Raw genomic sequence first — 19,011 nt, 5'->3', positions numbered from 1 at the left:
GTATGCCACCCTAAAATCTATAGGCCAGTAACTTGCCTTCTTATGTACAAACTGTTTACTGAAACAGAGGCAGACACAGTTTATAGTCATTTAGAAGAAAATCTGTTGTTCTATCTTGAATGAGGTAACAAAAGTCATCTGGAACAGAAGGATTATTTATTGCTAAATAAAGCCATAACGGAGAATTAGAGAGCGAAAGAATCTATGTATGGCCCGGATAGATTACAAAAAAAAAAAGTATCCGACAGCATCCCACATTACCAGGTAAGAGAGTGCTTACAGATGTAGAAGATACCTCCCACATCAATTACATTAAAATGACCATGAAATAGTGACAAAACACTTTGCAATTAAGCCAAAACAAATGTCAAATTATTATCACAGGGTAAAAATTCAAAGGTGGATACTCCAGGGTGATTCTTTGTTACCACTGCTGTTTTGTCTTGTCCTTGACCCATCAAGCTGTCTTGGTTACAATTCGACTCCCAGAAAACAATCTTGATTAAAGATTTCTCATCTACTTCTTATGAATGACTTAAACCCATACAGTTCATCCAATGAGGAGCTGAAAATACAACTGCAAGTAGTGCAAACTTTCTCAAATGAATGACAACTGGTCTTGACAATCATACAAAATCAACATTTAAAGCAGGAAAGCTACACTACCAAGAAAACATCAGTCTGGGACAGGAATGTACCATAAGGAACTTGAGCAGGAAGGAGTGTACAAATATTTGGGAACCGATGAAGGATCATCATTAAAACTAAAACATGAACTAGTGCGAATAAAACTCTGTAAGGAATACTTTAAAAGACTAATACTGAAAACAGCTCAGACATCTAGGAATAAAGATCAAAGATAAACCAATTTTCTTTTTCTATTTTACTTTACACTTGTGGTGTGATTGACTGGCTCAGTCTGACCAGATGAGGTGAACAGAAAAACAAGGAAACTACTGCAAACATTGGGCGCCAGGCTGGCAACTCGACACCATAACACTCAAGTGCCGTTGTTCCTCTTTGGCAACCCCTAACAGGAAAAGCCCAAGGAGGGAAGAAGGAGTACAACAAGATTACACATTCCACGCTTTGAAGGTGGTTTGGGTCCCCTCAAAATTAATTTCACTTCTAGACCTGCGATCATGGGACTAAATATATACCTGCTGACGTAATCAGATCCATAGTGAAAGTTTAACATGGGGACAGGAAGTCTAACATGACATCTCTGCTTAGATCAGAAGCAATATTCAATGGCAAGTGGGAATGGAAATCAAACCAGAAGTAGAGGGAAAAAAAAATACAAGGGGGGGGTCAGACAAGACAGACGGAAATTGGGGGAAACAAATTAGTGGCAAGTAAATCTCACCTGAAGCAATCTCAAGTTTTTCAAGATATGACACAGGAATGGTTAATGAGAGGGGAGTTTAAACCAAAGGAAGAAAAGGCAATAATGGCAGCAAAGGATAGTGGACTACATACATGTTGGTATCCAAAGTCCACTGAACAAGTGGGAGAAAAACAAATGCAGGTTTTGTTAAAAAAAAAAAAAAAAAAAAATTGGAATCAGTTGTCCACCTTTTTGCTGGGTGTGATGAGACATTCTCATACAGTGGGTCTGTACACTGAAAGGCACCACAATAACGCAGCAAGACTGTACTAGGAATTGTCCGAACACCACAATATAGAAGTAACCAAGTAGCATTAGAAACAAACCACAAAGCATTACAGAGAATGAGGAAGTGTGAATCACCCCTTAACTGTTCAAAAACAAAAAACAGATATAGTAGTCCATTGGGGGGGGAACAAAGTAGCATTGGTAACTGAAATTGCTACAACTGCAATTAGTACTTCATGTACAGATAAGACAGTTATAAAACATCAAGATCTGCAGGAAGAAATGAGAGTTTGATCTGGTGGATGACAGGGAATCCCTTGAAAAGGAGAGACTCCTATGGCCAGTCTGTTGCCAAAAAGAGAGAAATGGAGGTTCAGTCAAACTTTCTGGAATGATTAAGGGATTGCCAGGGTGGGAGTAAGTATTTCATACAGTCAGACAGACAGACTGCTTGGGGGGGGGGGGGTTCCAGCATCTTTTCAGAACTTCCCTGCTACTGCTTTTCAAACCTTTGCTTATCAGCAGCTTGCGGAGTTCATTTATTTGGTTTTCAAGAAAGCTGTAGAGGAAGCATTAAATCCTCTGACAAACTTGGAGAAGGGTTGAAAAATCTGAGAGATCCCTTGAATCAGCTTACCTCCCTCATCACACTTTAAGGGCCTCTGCAGCAGAAGATACAAAAAGTCTCTGACCAAGGGAAAATTCAAAATGTAATTTTTGACAGAGATTTTGAGAATGGAACCATGCAAATCTCCTCATAACTCCAGTGGCAACAGGCCTTGAAGTGGCATCAGCAGAACTGTGTATATATTTAAAAAAATGAGTAGCCACTTGAGACACAAATGTGCCCAAATTTACACAAAACAGAGTCTCCTCACAAGAGGAAACAGATGACAAAATATTTCTCATTCTCAAATGAGGCAAACAAACATATGAGCTTGGCAGCCAAGAATGGTTAAAACAAATGCTGCAGAAAGAATTGCCCCCCCCCCCCCCCCCCAAAAAAAAAAAATCTATTCAAAAGCTTTCTCATCCTTGTCAGGAGGGTTTAGCATTAATCAAATGTTCTGATGCTTTGCTATAGTAAATCAAGCTGCTGCTGATCTGGGAGGAGTGCATAAAAACTTAAGAATGGAGGAACTTTATACCTCTGCGCTTTTTCGGCGCCAGCAGGGTGTCTGTCAGTACAAGTTATGATACTGACAATACATCCTCCAAAGATGAAAGGAATGAGGGACTACAGTTGTTTCTGGAAATTCTAGCTGTAGTAAGCCATAACCACTTTCTTACCGACTGAGAAATGTCTTGAATTTTCCACTGAAATAACTGATTAATTTTATAAACAGTTTCAGAGAAAGAGAATCCTTCATAAGGGACAGGCCAAAGCCCCTCCCCTCACTGAATCTGAGTCAGAAACCTGGAGAGGCAAAACAGAAACGAACACTTCACTATTTTTGGGTAAAAAAATTTTTGAATCTTTTCAGACAATGAAGAATCTCATTTTCTTTTACGAGAAAGAGCCTTGACTGAGTCAGGAGCTTGATCTAAATCCTGAGCTAAGCCCAGTGAATCACTTCTATTACTTTAATTACTGTAAAAACAAACAATGAGGATGCCTTCACTCTCTGTAAAGGTAGTGCAAGAGTATGAACTTGAGCACTAAATATAGTCCATGCCAATAAGGGTCCCTCATGAATATAGGACAGCTGTGTGAACATATTTTTCTTACACAAAAGAATATATAATTTGTTTGATAGTCCTCAGGATATGAGACAAACACAAACTACTAAAGACAGGCTGAACACACTATCAATCTGGTATACTGCACTAGTAATAACAGAGGAGGCATGCGTGCCCCACAACGAAGATAAAGTCTGGAATTTTAAGACAGAAGTGAAAAGAACATCCCACATATTGGGGTATTCACTACTTTTGTAATGATGAACAGAAATGAAGTGTGTACAGACAGTCAAGGGGGCCCATACTTCTTAGCTTTACATATTAGACAGGTAAAGGAGGCATCATCTTCCAGTTCTGTATTAAGCCTATGCAGATGGAAGTCAATCTATGGGACTAATGCAGTCCTACCTCTGATGGTGTAGTACTTCTGGTTTTGATACAATAGCCTCATGTACTACAAAGATGTACACAGTGTTCCCAATGAATGATGCGGCTTGCAAGTAGGACACTGCATCACTAGCTGCACTAGAACATTTTGAACCCATAATCTTGGTTAAGTAGTTTCTGCAGCGAAGGTAAAAGATCAATGAAGCATGCCAAAAAAAATGGCCATGAGATTAATACACTATGTACCATACAATATTCATGCAAACATTTAACATATAAAACATTTAATTCCCTGTATATTAGCATGCTGTAATGCAGCAAGTCTTAAATCTGAACAAATGGAATACTGCAAATACAGAAAAGTATTATGTTTTATTACAATTACACTAAATTATAAAACCATAACGTGCCTTCTTAGAACATTTAGCAGTACTGCTAATCACCACAGCTTGTTATATATGCAATTACTCAATAATTCTGTTCTTATACCTAAAGTAAATCTTGTCAGCTTAGTGTTCCCTGATAAATAAACCGTGTAATAATTTGCAACTACAGATTGCCTTTCCAAGTTGTAAATCAAGATGAAATATGCATAAATTCACTTCTTAAGATTGAAAGTTTTCTGTTCATAGCTTAAAATTAAATTCCATAGCTCAGCATACTTACCCCAGTTTTGCCACTCCCAGTTTCTGCAGCCTGTGAAAGAGAGGGGAAATGGTTGAAAAAAAAAAATTACCAAATCCAGTAACAGAATATTATTGCATCAGAGTAAATACGCTTCAAAAGTGAAATTCCTGTAAATACCGTTTCAGCATCTACTTCAACAACAGCCTCTACGTAATAATGTTAGCAGCTTTCACTTCTTGAAATGTTAGAACCGTTTCAACTCAACATTTTAGTGACTCCCTCAACCCCATTATAGCAGGCAAATATTCAAATACAGCAGAACAAACGTGCCGTTACAGTATTAAGATGCAGGCAATGATAAAAACAAAGAAATAGTCTACTACTCTCCTAATCATGTAAATTGTTTCCTTATAACAATTTGCTAGGTCTTTTATTGCAACTACCACTCTACTGCAACAGATGAAGTTTCAAGAAATTACCCTCGTCACTAAACATCTGCAGTTTTGTGCTACAAGGAAAAATTGAAGTAACACTTAGCACACTGACTACGCTAGGAAGCAGCATTCATATTTTACACCCAAAACATTTCTACACTTGTGGCAGACTGCAGAATAATATTAATAAAAGAAAAGGTTCAGCCATGCACATTCCATCGTACAGGTCATCATCTCCTCCTTTCGGCTTATCCCGGTTAGGGGTCACCACAACAGAACAATGGTGCGCAAAATGATTGGCAGTGGAGTTTATGGTGCTGAGTTGCCAGCCCAGTGCCCAACCTTCCACAGAAGGCACACACATGCACGCACACCTAAGGCCAATTGAGAGTGTCCAATCCACCTACAGCATGTCTTTAGGATCTGGGAGGAAACCGGAGCACCCAGAGGAAACCCACACCACCACAGGGAGAACATGCAGACTCCGCACAGAAGGCACCCCCAGCCGAGAGTCGAACTGGAGAGCCTCTTGCTGTGAGGCGGCAATGCTAACCGCTGCACTACCGCGGCCCCCCCCCTAACATTCCATTATACAGGTAATAAATTTAAATTTTTATAACTAATAATTTGTATACTTACGCAATTTAAAATATTACAAAGCTCCACATTTTACAACAGTCAATGCGATAGGAGCAGCCAGAAGAAACAGCTTCAGCTGAATCTTCATGTAGCAGAGGGACTCGTCTTCTTGTTACAAATGGTCTTGTTGGCAAATATTACCAAGGGTCACTGATCTACACCTTCAGACAGGGTGTACTACTGAAGAAGCAAACACAAACTGCATCTGATGCAATTTTAGCCAAATTTATGAATAGCCTGAAGTAAACCCAGAGGTCTATTGCTAAACATATCCAAAGCGATATTAGTAATCTTGTCTGCTACAGTATCATAATCTATCCCCCCTTTTTGTCAGCTATAAATTCTGAATATATACTGCTGCAGTTACAGAAGTTGTATGCAACCAGCCCAATTGTGATCCATCAACATCAATACAAACTACAGACTGAGCAGCAGTGAACCTAGTAAACTCATGGAATTTAAATGGACTGCTGAGCTTAAGTTTAAACAGGTCTCACACTTCCACATCATGAAATGTAGACATTTGGTTGGGTTACCTGACTTGAGCATTTAGTACTGGGTTGTTCCTTCACTCACTGCTGGTGCAGTCCTGCTCATGTGCTGCACCATTTAAAATATTCCAAATACTTCAGTACTCTACAACACAACAAATATGTTCCCAGTCAACCTGACATGTTAGCATGACTGAATGTGTGACTTTTATCAACTTCTGGGATTATAATGTGTTCTGCCCTTAAATTCTTAAGTACGTTTACAGGTGCCTTACTGAGCCTCGTTTCCAAACATGTTATCTGGTCACCGCTGTCAAGCTTTTCAATGAGCTTCACATCCATCAGTGCTACTGGACAGCTAGATTTTAAGGTATTACTAGCATTAACACCGATTAAGCCTACATGCATTACTCTGCATTTTGTGTACTGTCACCCAGTCTTACTCCATTTAGTTTTTAAATCTATGCAATGCGTCTAATTTCAATTTAGTTCTTCAGGTTCTGTGTTTCATTCGTGGTCTGGATTCTTTCTTAGAATATTGTTCCATTGGTTAATGCTTCCAGTAAATAAAGCATTTATATGGAGCAGTCCTGGTACAACACAGGTCACCAGGAAATACCTTACTATTCAGTGTCCCTAAGTTGTCAATCATTCAGCTTTCACTTATTTTTAGACCATTAATACCACAAATTCCACATCATATTTAAATTATTTTTGGAGGAGACCCAATATACATCTTTCTTCATCACTTGAGTGACCACTTTTTTTCACCTAATGCAAAACAGTGACATAGGTTATAGGTTATCAGAGATTTAAGTTTTACTCCCCCCTTCCTTCATTCAGTTTAAATTTCAGATCTGCTACTCCACACAAGCATTTTAATCCACAGTGTTCTTGCACTCGGATTATATCTTGTCAGACAGAGGTTTCAGTGAATTGGTTCACTGCATATGTTCTAACCATTATATTACTAGGATTAATTCCCTTATAGTGCTGTGTCTGTGCAAGTTAGGACATTCTCAGGTTGAATGACAGGTGATGAGGGCATGGCATCATTGTCAAACGATCATTATATGCCTTGCATATGGCATGTTTCCCAAGTAATCACCAATTTAATATGTTTTTCCCCTTAATTGTTAATTTACAATTTTAATAAAAAAAAACAGCACAGCATACTTAGATGCAAATGATAATGCTGTCTATATGCTGTAGTTTATAATGCAGGGTCCCCTTTCTATCCATTTGTCTACACCTGCCCTTGTAACTCTGTCTGCAAAAGACTGTCCTGGTTAACAGACAAGTTAACCTCAAGCTAGAAAGAAATTGTATGCTTGCATGGGAACAGAATTTAAGCAGAATTCAATTATTTAATTTAGAAAAGTAAAGCAAGGATTATACTGCATGGAAAATGGGGAATTAAAAACTGAAAACCAAGTCAACATGCTTTATTACAGTTATTTTTGACTGCAGTTTAAGGGATTTTTTTATTGTTTTCATGATGACAAAAAAAAAATCTGCACTCTAGCTATGTTTGTTTGCTGTATTATTTGTGTGACAACCGTTCTGCTACAGAAGCATTTCATTAACTGCCAGTGGCCTTGTAGGTGCAGTTAGCTGGGCTATGGCAGGGTTTGTTACTGTGCATCTGTTGGGGGGGGGGGTTGCACTACACAATAACCATCAATTCTGATACAATATACACTGAACAAAACTAAGAGCTTCAACAGTTTTTAGCTAGGACAATAACCAAATGCTGACTTTCTGCCTCTATTTCTTACTGGCTACCACATTACATTTATGGTGCAGTAATGGCCAAATATTCCTATAAAAAAGCACAAGGGTGGTTTCTGTTTTCACTGGCACTGTGGCACACCTGGATCAGCATTTACTGATCCAGTATGAAAGCACCTGCCACTGTGGCGCAAAACATGGCACTGACAAAAGCAACATCTACCCTGGGCCATTAACCAGAGGACCCCTTTTGTCATCTAGGTCAAGCTAATGAGACAAATTCTTTTGAAGCATCATTAAGGGGGGGGGGTACATTCTAATGGCAAGTTTCCCAAAGATTATCTGACCTACTTCAGTCCTGTAATATGGTATTTATGACGCACACCAAGTTAGACAACTTCAGTTCTCTTTTAGGCTCTTGTGCCCCTTGCAAATGTTCATACAGCACTCCTCATCCAGTCCAGAAGAAGGGGGCTACTATTATCTAGCATTCACTCTTAAAACTGAAAAGAAAGAAAAGAAAAAAAAAAAAACACTCAAGCTGGGGTAACAAATTCCTTTCAGGATGCCATCTATACAGAAGCAAACTATGACAACATTAGTTAGTATCCAACAGGTAGTAGTACATGGACATTCCTTGAAAAAGTGTTTGGACTTTCTCTGTTCCTTAGTTCGAGTATATTCACTGTTGCAGTTCTAACCAATGGGTTATCCAGCTCCCAGTAGCCCTCGATCAGCCAGAATACCAAAGGTAAGTAACGACATTGGCTGTAGTCGGTTGTAAAGGACATCAAGGCGCCCAATACAAAAGGAGGCAGCCAACGCCACTTCCTCAGTCTTTCTTGCCATAACAGTCAGAAGCCCCCAGAAAACAACGCTTAAACCAAATTTAGCCTGTACCTTAGGAAAAGAGAAAAGGGGGAAGGAGGGAGGGAAAGCAGGACTGCAACAGTGAATACACTCGAACATCTACATTTATGGTAAGTGTAGACAACTATGTTCAGTGTTTCACTGTTGCCGTCCTAACCAATGGGTTGATTACCAAAGCTCAGAGAAAAGGGAGGAGGAACCAACAGAATCAAGGACTGGAGATAATGCCCTGCAGAACAGCAGTGATAAACCCTGCCCTGGCTCTTGAAAACAAAGGCAAATTATAATGGTTTGTGAAAGTGTGAATAGGAGACCATGTGGCAGCCTCCAAAATGTCTTTGGTAGGGACACCCCTTAAAAAGGATGCAGAAGTGGAAGCTGCTCTAGTTGAGTGGGTCCTAACCCCTTGAGGAAGAACCTTGCCATGAAAGGAATAACAAAAAGTAATACAATGAGCAATCTATTTAGAAATGGTTTGCTTAGAAATAGCCTTGCCCTGGGCTCCAAGGGCAAAGCTGACCAATAACTGTGCTGATTTCCGAAGGTTTTTAGTCCTGTCCAGGTAAAACCTGAACCGTCTATGCACATCAAGAGAATGTAGGATTCTCTCACCTCTATTTCGAGGATTAGGAAAGAAGGTAAGAAGGTGTACGGACTAATTAAGAATCAGACTAGAAACCAAAACCACCTTAGGCATAAAGGAGGGGTTGGTTCTCAGAGACCCTATCTGCATGGAAAAGAAGAAAAGTCTCCACAGCCATCAAAGCATGCAGTTCCGAAATCCTCCTTGCTGATGTTATAGCCAAGAGAAAGGCAGTCTTCTACGAGAGAAACTTTAAATCTGAAGTGGCAGCTGGCTCAAAAGGAGGAAGAGAGTGAGTTTCTCTAGAACAAAATTAAGATCCTAGGCTGGAGTAAGCACCCTTCTTGGAGGTTTTAAGTTGCAAGCACCTCTGAGAAACATTTTCATCAGAGGATGAGAGAAAATAGGTTGTTCAAAAGAACAATGAGCAGAAATGGCTGAAGCATGGATCTTGATAGAGGAAAAAGAAAGACCACCCTGAAGCAAATCAGCCAGATATTCCAGGATCAGAGGAAGGGTAGGCTGAGAAGAAGATTCCCCTCTAACCAGCATCCAATGAGAGATTCTTCCCATTTGCCAGCATAAGACTTCCTAGTGCTAGGCCTCCTGGCCTCCCTCAGCACATCAACCACCTGCTGGGAAAGGGAAGAAAAGGATGGAGTCATACAATGAGCCAAACAGCCAAATGAAGAGACTGAAGATGAGGATATAGAATGTTTCCCCTTCCTGAACCAAAAGATCTGGCTTCAGAGGAAGACACCAAGGAAGAAATTTTAGAGAGACTGCGAAGCAGTGGACACCAATCCTGTCTGGACCAGTCCGGAACTATGAGAATAGTCCTTGGTCATCTGTCCCTGATCTTCAATAATACTTTGGGAAGAAGAGGAACAGGAGGGAAGGCATAAACTGACAGCAGCGTCGAAGGGAAGGACAGAGCATCCACTTTCCAGGTTCTGCTGTGATGCTGTCTGGTGCAAAAAAAAAAAAAAAGAGGTAGAAGATGGTTGCCTGGAGAAGAGAAAAGATCCACTTGGAGTGCCCCAATGTTGAAGGATGCTGGAAAAAACGGCTCTGTTCAGCTGCCACTCGTGAAGATCCAGGGTCCGTCTGCTCAACTGGTCTGCCAAAACATTGAGCCTTCCTGGAAAAAAATGAGCTAGGAGATGCAGGCCCAGGGATGCTGCTATGGACCAAAGACTCATGTTCTGTCTGGACACGAGGTAAGACTGAGTCCTTCCCTGCTTGATGTACCACATGACTGTGGTGGTGTCTTCCTGACAAGCAGGGTCCCTGGAGAAAGAAGATGCTTAAAAGCTAGTAAGGCCTGCTGGACTGCCATTAACTCCTTTAAATTTATGTGCAGGTGCATCTGCTGGGCATTCCAACTTCCTTGTATACATATGCCATCCAGGTGAGCTCCCCAGGCGTAGTTCAATGAGTCTGTAATAAGAACCTGAGTGGCCAGGGGAGGGCGAAAAGGCATGCTTTTGTTCTGTAGACAGTCTGTTGCCCACCATAGAAATTCTGTCTGCAGACATGGAAGCAGAGGAATTATCACATCCAGGTCCTGTGTGTGTGGACACCAAATGTTCTTGAGGTACCACTGCAATTTCCTCATATGCAGTTTTGTATATGGAATCATGAGAATGCAAGAGGCCATGAATCCCAGAGCTTGCAGGAATTCCCTTGCAGGGAGCTGGGACAGGCTTGCCAAGTCCTTGAAGTAAACTGAAAAAGAGTTGGCTGTTTCTCCTGGGTGAGATATCATCTGGGCGGCTGTGTTCAGACTCACTCCCAGGAATGTTCTCTTTGAATGGCACCATTTTTTATTTTTCCACATTGAGAGTGTAACCCAGGGAAGAGAGAAGGGTCGTTACAAATTCTAGATCCTTCAACAACTGTTCCTGAGAATTTGCTTGAATTAGACAGTCGTCCAATTATGGATAAATCTGAATTTTCTTCTGCCTGCAAGAAGCAATGACTGGAGCCAGGCACTTTGTGAAAACTCTGGGAGCAGTAGATAAGCCAAAGGGCAGCGCAGAGAACTGATAATGTTGCTTGCCCACCCTGAAATGAAGGTATTGCCTGCAACTTTCCCTAATAGGGATGTTCAGATAAGCTTCTTTGAGATCCGTTACCAGCCAGAAATCCTTTAACATTGGCAGCATCTGATGCAGAGTGAGCATTCTGAACTTTGGAATTATCAAGAAAGAGTTCAGGATGGATAGATCTAGGATAGGACTCCAGGTGCTTTCTTTTTTTGGAACTAGGAATATAAATCCTGGCCTACCTGCTGAGCAGGAACTGATTCTATTGTTCCCAGATGTAACAGACAAAATTTGCTTTTCTACTTCTGCCCTTTGGTTTGGAGGAGCATCTGGGAATTCTTTGGGTACTGGAAAGGTGAGGAAAGAAAACTTGTGTCCTAGGGATACAGTTCTGAGTACCCATTTGTCGTCCCTGATGCTGGCACAGACATTTGTTAAAAGGGCCAACCTTCCCCCTAAAGGACTCTCCGGGCAGGCAAGAACAGGCAGAAGTTGGACAGAGTCATTGAGAATGTTTAGACCGAGATGCAAGCTTTGAACATCCCGCCTTGGAAGAGGAAGCCTGCCAATGCTTAGACCTTTGGAGGGGTAGCCACCTGTCCCCTAGATGATTTGTAACCTCTAGTCCTAGAACGTCTCTGTCTGCTGGTACCAGGGAACGTCCAACACTTAAAGGAGTAATTCCTGCTAAAGCAAGGAGGCTAAACTTGCAGAATGTCTAACTGTATGCATAGACTTGGCCTTGTCTTCCATCTTCTTGAGCACTTACTCTGCTTTGCTGCCAAAAAGACTGTCCTTATGCAAAGGTACATCTAAAAGCTTAGCCTTGACAGGCTCTGGTAGGGGCTGCTCCCTGAGCCAAGCGTGCCTTCCAATGACAGCGCCAGTAGCCGTAGCCCTACAGGAGGCTTCTAGAATGTCAAAACCACAATGTAATGAATGTTTCTTGACAAGACTGGCAGAATTCAGCAAATCCTGCATATCCTTACTCTACGCCAACTGAGGCACAGTTGCTATCCTAGACTTAATAGCTTCCAAGGTGTGCTGCTGGTACGTCAGCATATGAACAATGCAATTAGTAGACCTAATAACAACAGTGGCAGAGGTATAAACCTTTTTACCCCACCTATCTAGGTTCCTAGATTCCCTGTCAGAAGGGGGCAGGATTTTTAGTATCAGTGGCCTTAACTCCTTTAGGGCCTTGAGAAATAACCTCTGGATCAGCCAACGGATTCCTGAAAAGAACCAATGAAAATTAGGGACTCCATAGTACCGGTCAGGTTTCCTGGGAGCAGGAGGAACCAAATTTGGAGTCAAGGAATTTTCCAGAAAAACATCATCAACCACTTCCAACACAGGTGGAATAGCCAAAGGCTTATGCTGAGGCAAATCCAAAAACTCCCCAATTCTTTTCTTAGAAAGGGGATAATTCTGACTTTCCCATTTAAAATGCTCCCTGAGAGTATTTAAAATATCACCAAAAAGAAATCTTCTGGAGGAGAAGCAGAAGGGATGGACTCCTCTGCGTCTGAATCCTCAAAAGGAGAGAAAGCTTGAGAAACTTCCTCTTCATCAACAGAAATGCTAGAAGTTTCAGAACCTGAAAAGGACAAAGCCTCAGGAGAGACATCCCTACCTCTTTTTGAAGGAGGAGGCTGTGAACCCCTAATAAAAGTCAAAAGATCATCAGCCATTTTAACCATTTGAGAATGAGGGGAACGAGAGGAAACTGGAGCCTGCTTCTTCACAGGCTTACGACTGGAAGATTTACCTGCAAGTCTAAAGGACTCGGGAGGCCTGGTAACCGCCGAAGCTGCAGCCAAAGTAGTCTGTATGAGTTTGCTGTCTGAACAAAGAATGGAGATCTCGGACACCGGAGTCAGCTTCGCAGCTCCGGATCCAGCTGAAGAGGCAAAAGGCGGAAGGTCAGAAGGCAAAATGGAAGCCAGAGGCCTGGGGGCCTCTGAAATGGTCTCAACAGAGGCCTGCAGTTGAAAATCTGCAGGCTACAAAGGCGCCTCATTGGCTACCACATGACCAACATCTCAGAGGACTTGCCCTTCGGAAGCCTGTCGCGGTCCTTACCCTTACGTTTCTTAGGGATATCCCAAGCCTGAAGACCAGCGGATGCCATACTGACAAACTTAGACCAAACTCCAAAATGCTTAGCTAAAAGCTTAGCCCGACAACGAATAGTACGCGGATTAAAGGCAGCACAGAGATCACAATTAGGAATGTCGTGGTCAAGGCCTAAACAAATAATACAATAGGAATTAAAATCTCTATGGGGAATCTGCTTTCCACAGGTAAGACAATTATTAACCTTTTCTGACATTCGTTAAGGCAAGAAAAGTGGATCCCCAACGGGGTACTTAGCTGTAGTTGACTTCAACTTTGTAGTCTGAAACAAAAAAGGTAAACTGCCGACTGGCACTCGTGCAAGAAATGCTCTGCGGCAAGAAAAAATGAAGTGACGTCGGCTGCCTCCTTTTGTATCAGACGCCCTGACGTCCTTTACAACAGACTACAGTCGACATCATTACTTACCTTTGGTATTCTGGCTGATCGAGGGCTACCGGAAGCTGGATAAATCATTGGTTAGGACTGCAACAGTGAAACATGAACATCTATCGGAATCGGAAGAGGTTAGAAAGGATTGGGAAGACAGACTGGATAAGCAATTCCCAAAAAAAGTGGGAGGACATATGCATGGCTCCCAAATATACAACAAACAAAGTCTAATAGATTTAGGATTTTTGCCTGGAAGTGTTTGCACAGATATTTTTATACCCCACGCAGACTCTAAGAATTTTTTCTCAGGTGGATGGCAAATGTTGCAAGTGCGATGAGAAAAAATAAAAATAAAAAAAATGAAGTAACTTGGGAAAGTACAGTTGTGTACACCTACCATAAATGTAGATGTTAGAGTGTCTTCACTGTTGCAGTCATGACTGTAGGGTTCTCCCCTGCCGGCAGGCAGCCCTCGGTCGGCCAGAATCCCAAAGTCTGGGTCCGGCATCGGCTGTTCAACCATGCTCTCTGACGTCAGAGCGCCAGGAGTACAAAGCTGACAGCCAACGCCATCTTCTCCGTTTTTTCTTGCCCCAGATGTCAGGAGTCCCAAAATGAAAAAGGTCCCATAACATTTGCAAATACACCTCAGAAGAATGGTGAAAAAAGGAAATACACAAAAGTAAAAATAAGAGGGGACAGGAGGGAGGGAAACCCAGACTGCAACAGTGAAGACACTCGAACATCAACATTTATGGTAGGTGTAAACAACTGTACTATGTTCATCGTGTTTCACTGTTGCAGTCATGACTGTAGGGTAGAATCCCAAAGCTGAAAGAAAGGGTGGTGGTCATAAAGAAGAAGGGGCGGCTAAAAGGCCCTGCAAGACTGCAAAGGCAAAGCCTGCCCTAGACTTAGAGTAGAGAGGTAGATTGTAGTGCTTAGAAAAAGTATGCACTGAACTCCAAGTTGCAGCTTCCAAAATGTCTTTGGTAGGAACTCCCCTGAGGAAGGACGCAGAAGTGGCAGCAGCTCTGGTGGAATGAGTCCGTATACTCCCTGGGATTTGCTTTCCATGGTGTGAATAACAAAATCTGATTCCATGAGCAATCCATTTAGAAATGGTCTGTTTTGAAATGGCCTTACCTTGGGAACTTGAAGCATAAGAAACAAACAATTGTTCTGATTTTCTGATGTCCTTGGTTCTGTTCAGGTAAAAACGTAGTTGTCTGTGTACATCCAAGGAATGTAAGATCCTTTCCCCTTTATTTTGAGGAGTGGGGAAAAAGGTTGGCAAGTGGATAGTTTGATTTAAAGCCACTTTGGAAACCACCTTAGGCATGAAGGTAGGATTAGTCCTCAAAGATACCCTGTCTTGATGAAAAATAATATAAGGTTCCACAGCCATAAGAGCTTGTAACTCAAACTCTCCTGGCAGAGGTTAGGGCTAACAGGATAGCTGTCTTCCAAGATAAAAACTTGATGTCAGAAGAGGCAGCAGGCTCAAAAAGGAGGCAAGGTTAGTTTTTCCAAAACATAGTTGAGATCCCAAGCAGGAAAGGGAGGGGATCTAGGTGGTCTTAAGTTCTTAGCTCCTCTGAGAAACTGTCTCATGAGCTGGTGGGAAAAGATGGGAGGGTCTGTATTATAATGAGCAGAAATAGCAGAGGCATGTATCTTAGAAGAGAAAGAGAGACCCTTATGTAAGAGATCTGTCAGGTAAAGTAAAATTAAAGTAATGTTAGGAAGAAGAGGATCAGAATCCTGAGCCTGTATCCAGGAACAAAATCTTTTCCATTTTCCTGCATAAGATTTTCTAGTGCTAGGACGTCTGGCTTCTAAAATGACATCCATAACCTGCTTGGGTAGGAAAGAAAAAATCAAAGGCCCTGGATTAACCAGGCCGCCAGGCTGAGAGTTCTGACATGAGAGTGTAGAACCTGACCCTGATGTTGGGACAGAAGGTTCGGAGACTGAGGTAAAACCCAAGGGGGCTCCGGGCATAGGTTTTTTTTTTTTTTTTTTTTTTTTTAGAGTTGGATACCAAAACTGCCGAGGCCAATTTGGAGCCAGCAAGATTATCATCTTGGGCTTGTCCTGTTTTATCTTCAATAAAACCCGTGGAAGAAGAGGAAGAGGTGGAAAGGCATATCCCGAGAGGTTCCTCCAACTGAATGACAGGGCATCCACTTTCCAAGCTTCTCTGTGGAAAGTCCTGGTGCAAAAATTCTGTAGTTGATTGAGATGGGATGCAAAGAGGTCTATGTGAGGACATCCCCAGACTGCTGTTATCATCCTGAATATTTTGGTGTCCAGCATCCACTCGTGTGGATCCGAAAGGTTTCTGCTCAGACTGTCTGCCAGGGAGTTTTGTTTCCCTGGTAGAAACAAAGCTTGAAGATCCAGATTGCAAGCTAGAGCTGTGTTCCATAGATCCATGGCTAGTCTGCAAAGGGGGTAGGAATGAGATTCCCCGTGCTTGTTTATGTACCACATAACTGTGGTGTTGTCCGTCCGTATTAGTAGTTGTCCTGGTTGTAAGAGATTCCTGAAGGCCAATAGAGCTTTCTGAACGGCTAACATTTCCTTTAAGTTGATATGCAGGTGCTTCTGATCCTTTGTCCAAAGGCCCTGCAGACAATTGCCCTGAAAATGGGCTCCCCAAGCATAATCCGAGGCATCCATGGTTAGAATCTGAGTGGCAGGAGGCAGACGGAAAGGTTTCCCTTTGTTTAGAGCACATGCCCTGGACCACCAAAGAAATTCCTTTTGAAGGCAAGGAAGGACGGAGATCAGTATGACTCAACTGTGGCAATGCTGAGACCATACACTTTTTAGGTACCACTGTATTTTCCTCATGTGTAGTCTTGCATATGGTACGAGAAGGATGCAGGAGGCCATGTAACCCAAAGTCTGCAGGAATTTCCTTGCAGATAGTTGAGTTAAAGTTGCCAAGGTTCTGAAAGCTGAAGCCAGCTGTAATTGTTTTTCGGACGTCAGAAATGCCATCTGGGTTGTGGTGTTTAGAAGTGCACCCAGAAAAGATATCGGTTGTGATGGTGTCAAATTTGACTTTTTTATGTTTACAGAGAATCCCAGGAACTTGAGGAGGTTCTGTACAAATTCTAGATGCTGGAGTAAGACATCCTTGCTGTCTGCCTGAATTAGACAATCGTCCAGATAAGGGTAAATTTGAATTCCCTTGCATCTGCAGTAAGCTACTACTGGAGCCAGGCATTTGGTGAAGACCCTGGGCGCAGTAGACAATCCAAAGGGCAGCGCAGAGAATTGAAAGTGCCTCGATCAGAAGAATCATAATAAACATCCTGCCTTGGCCTTTTATCTGGAGGGGGATGTGAACCCCTAATCATAGTAAGTAAATCCTCCGCCATCTTGAGTAACTGTTTCTGTGACTTGGGAGCCAGTTCAGAGGAGGCCTGTGTTGTAGTCTTTGATTTAGAAGGAGTCTTTGCCTTTGTCTTTGGCTTTGCCTTTATTAGAAGCCGAGTAGGCTTGAAAACCCCTTCGGAAGCCGGTACCTGCACAGCGGCTCCGGACTCATCTGAAGGAGCATTGTCTGAAGGTCCTGCAACAGAAATATTTAAAGGCCTGGTTGGCTCCTCATGAGAGTCCGTTTCGGCCGTCGGTTCTGAAATGGCCGACAACAGGGGCTGCAAAAGCGCCTCACTGACGACGGCCGAACCTGAAGCTGGCTCCGCTTGTGCGCTATCATCAGATTTGGACCTCGGAGGCCTGTCTTTACCCTTGCGACGTTTGTGAACTTCGGTAGCCGGAACCGAATCAGACGACATTTTGTAGTTAAAGCGCCTACCGAAGTAATGAAAAGCAAAATCGTACCTTCGCTTAATTGTACATTGATTGAATCTAGCACAAAACCGACAACAAGCTACGTCGTGGTCAGGGCCTAAGCAAGGAATACAGTAAGAATGAAAATCCTTATGAGGTATTTGCTTCCCACATGAAATACAATTATTAACTTTTTCTGACATCGGAGTGGAGCAAGAAAAAAGTTTCCCCAACGAGGTACTTAGCTTTGAGTGGAGAAGAAAATCTTCGGACTGAAGTATATCAGAAAAAATCGTCAGGAGTCAGCCGACCAGCACTTGCGAACTGCTATCACCGCACGGCAAGAAAGACTGGGGAAGATGGCGTCGGCTGTCAGCTTTGTACTCCTGGCGCTCTGACGTCAGGGAGCATGGTTGAACAGCCGACGCCGGACCCAGACTTTGGGATTCTGGCCGACAGAGGGCTGCCTGCCGGCAGGGGAGAACCCTACAGTCATGACTGCAACAGTGAAACACGATGAACATCATTTGTTTTGGTAGTCTAAAGAGCTGGCAGACTAAAAATTTCCCTACAGAGCATGTCAGTAGTACTAGGCGAGTAAATACATGTAACAAAATTATTTTTTTCCCCACTTGTGATACAAGATTTGAACTGCTTAAACACAATAAGGCCTTGCTAAGTTTAATTCTGGTGGCTCACAAAAAAGCGACTACTACAAAATGGAAATCAAAATCTAAACCAACTATATTTGCAATAGTGAATACCATAAGAAAGATAAAAGAACAGATAGTGGGCTCCTTGGAAAGGGGTAAGAGTAAATTACATAGAAAAGTGGAAACTGTGGGAACAACATATGTAGAAAAATGTTTTAGAGGAGGAATGAGGTTTGAGAAGGTAGAAACCAAATAATTTATGTAATAACTGTAGAATATGTAAAAATATATATTATGTATGAAATCTGTAAATGAGAACTTATTATAAATGTAAGCCTGCCTATGTCATGTAATGATTCAATAAAAATATTAGTAGCCCATCCTTCCTTGCTGCAAAGGATACAAAACTGAGATTTCCAGATATCTTTGTCCAGTTTACATACTACGTTAGTTGCCAGAGAACATCCCAGAAATGCAAAATTCTATTCCCCTTCTTTATAACAATAAGGGAAGGAAACGAGCAGTTCTGTGGCTTGATTTAAGGGCTCATCTATCACAATCTTAAACATTAAAACATGTTGCTGCATTGAATAACTACCTTTGCAGAATACTAAATAGGAAATGCTGCTGCTGGCTCACAGTAATGGAGACAATTTCTTCAAAATAAATTTCGATCCCTAGGCCAGAGTAACTTGCTTTGGGGTGTGTGTGTGTTGCGGGAGTCCAAGAGGGAAAATTACTTTTCCATTTTGCTAGGTAGGATTTCATAGTACTTAGTACATAGTACTTCCTAGCTTCCTCAAAACCATCTCTGAATAAAAGGTGGCAAAGGAGGGAAAAAAAAACAACCTCCAAGCACAGTGAGTGTGGACCGGCTGTGCTCTACCAAGGACCCCATCAGATGCCTCTAATTTTGTATGCTAAAGCAGCAGTAC

At 42.1% G+C, this 19,011-nt stretch overlaps 1 protein-coding gene across 1 annotated transcript in view; it reads right to left on the bottom strand.

Moving 5' to 3' along the window:
• Positions 1-19,011, bottom strand: part of DDX1 (DEAD-box helicase 1) — a 1,380,291-nt gene that overhangs the window by 1,236,110 nt on the left and 125,170 nt on the right. Inside the window, exon 4 of the mRNA XM_044064805.1 lies at positions 4,349-4,378. Within this exon, the coding sequence (XP_043920740.1) occupies positions 4,349-4,378 (30 nt within the window). The remainder of the gene's footprint in view (positions 1-4,348; positions 4,379-19,011) is intronic.

The sequence above is a fragment of the Protopterus annectens genome, chromosome 1.part0, assembly GCF_019279795.1.
Source record: "Protopterus annectens isolate FY-2018-M chromosome 1.part0, PAN1.0, whole genome shotgun sequence".
Lineage (NCBI taxonomy): Eukaryota > Metazoa > Chordata > Ceratodontiformes > Protopteridae > Protopterus > Protopterus annectens.
The sequence above is the reverse complement of the archived record's forward strand: the minus strand, read 5'-3'. Positions and strand labels throughout refer to the sequence as shown.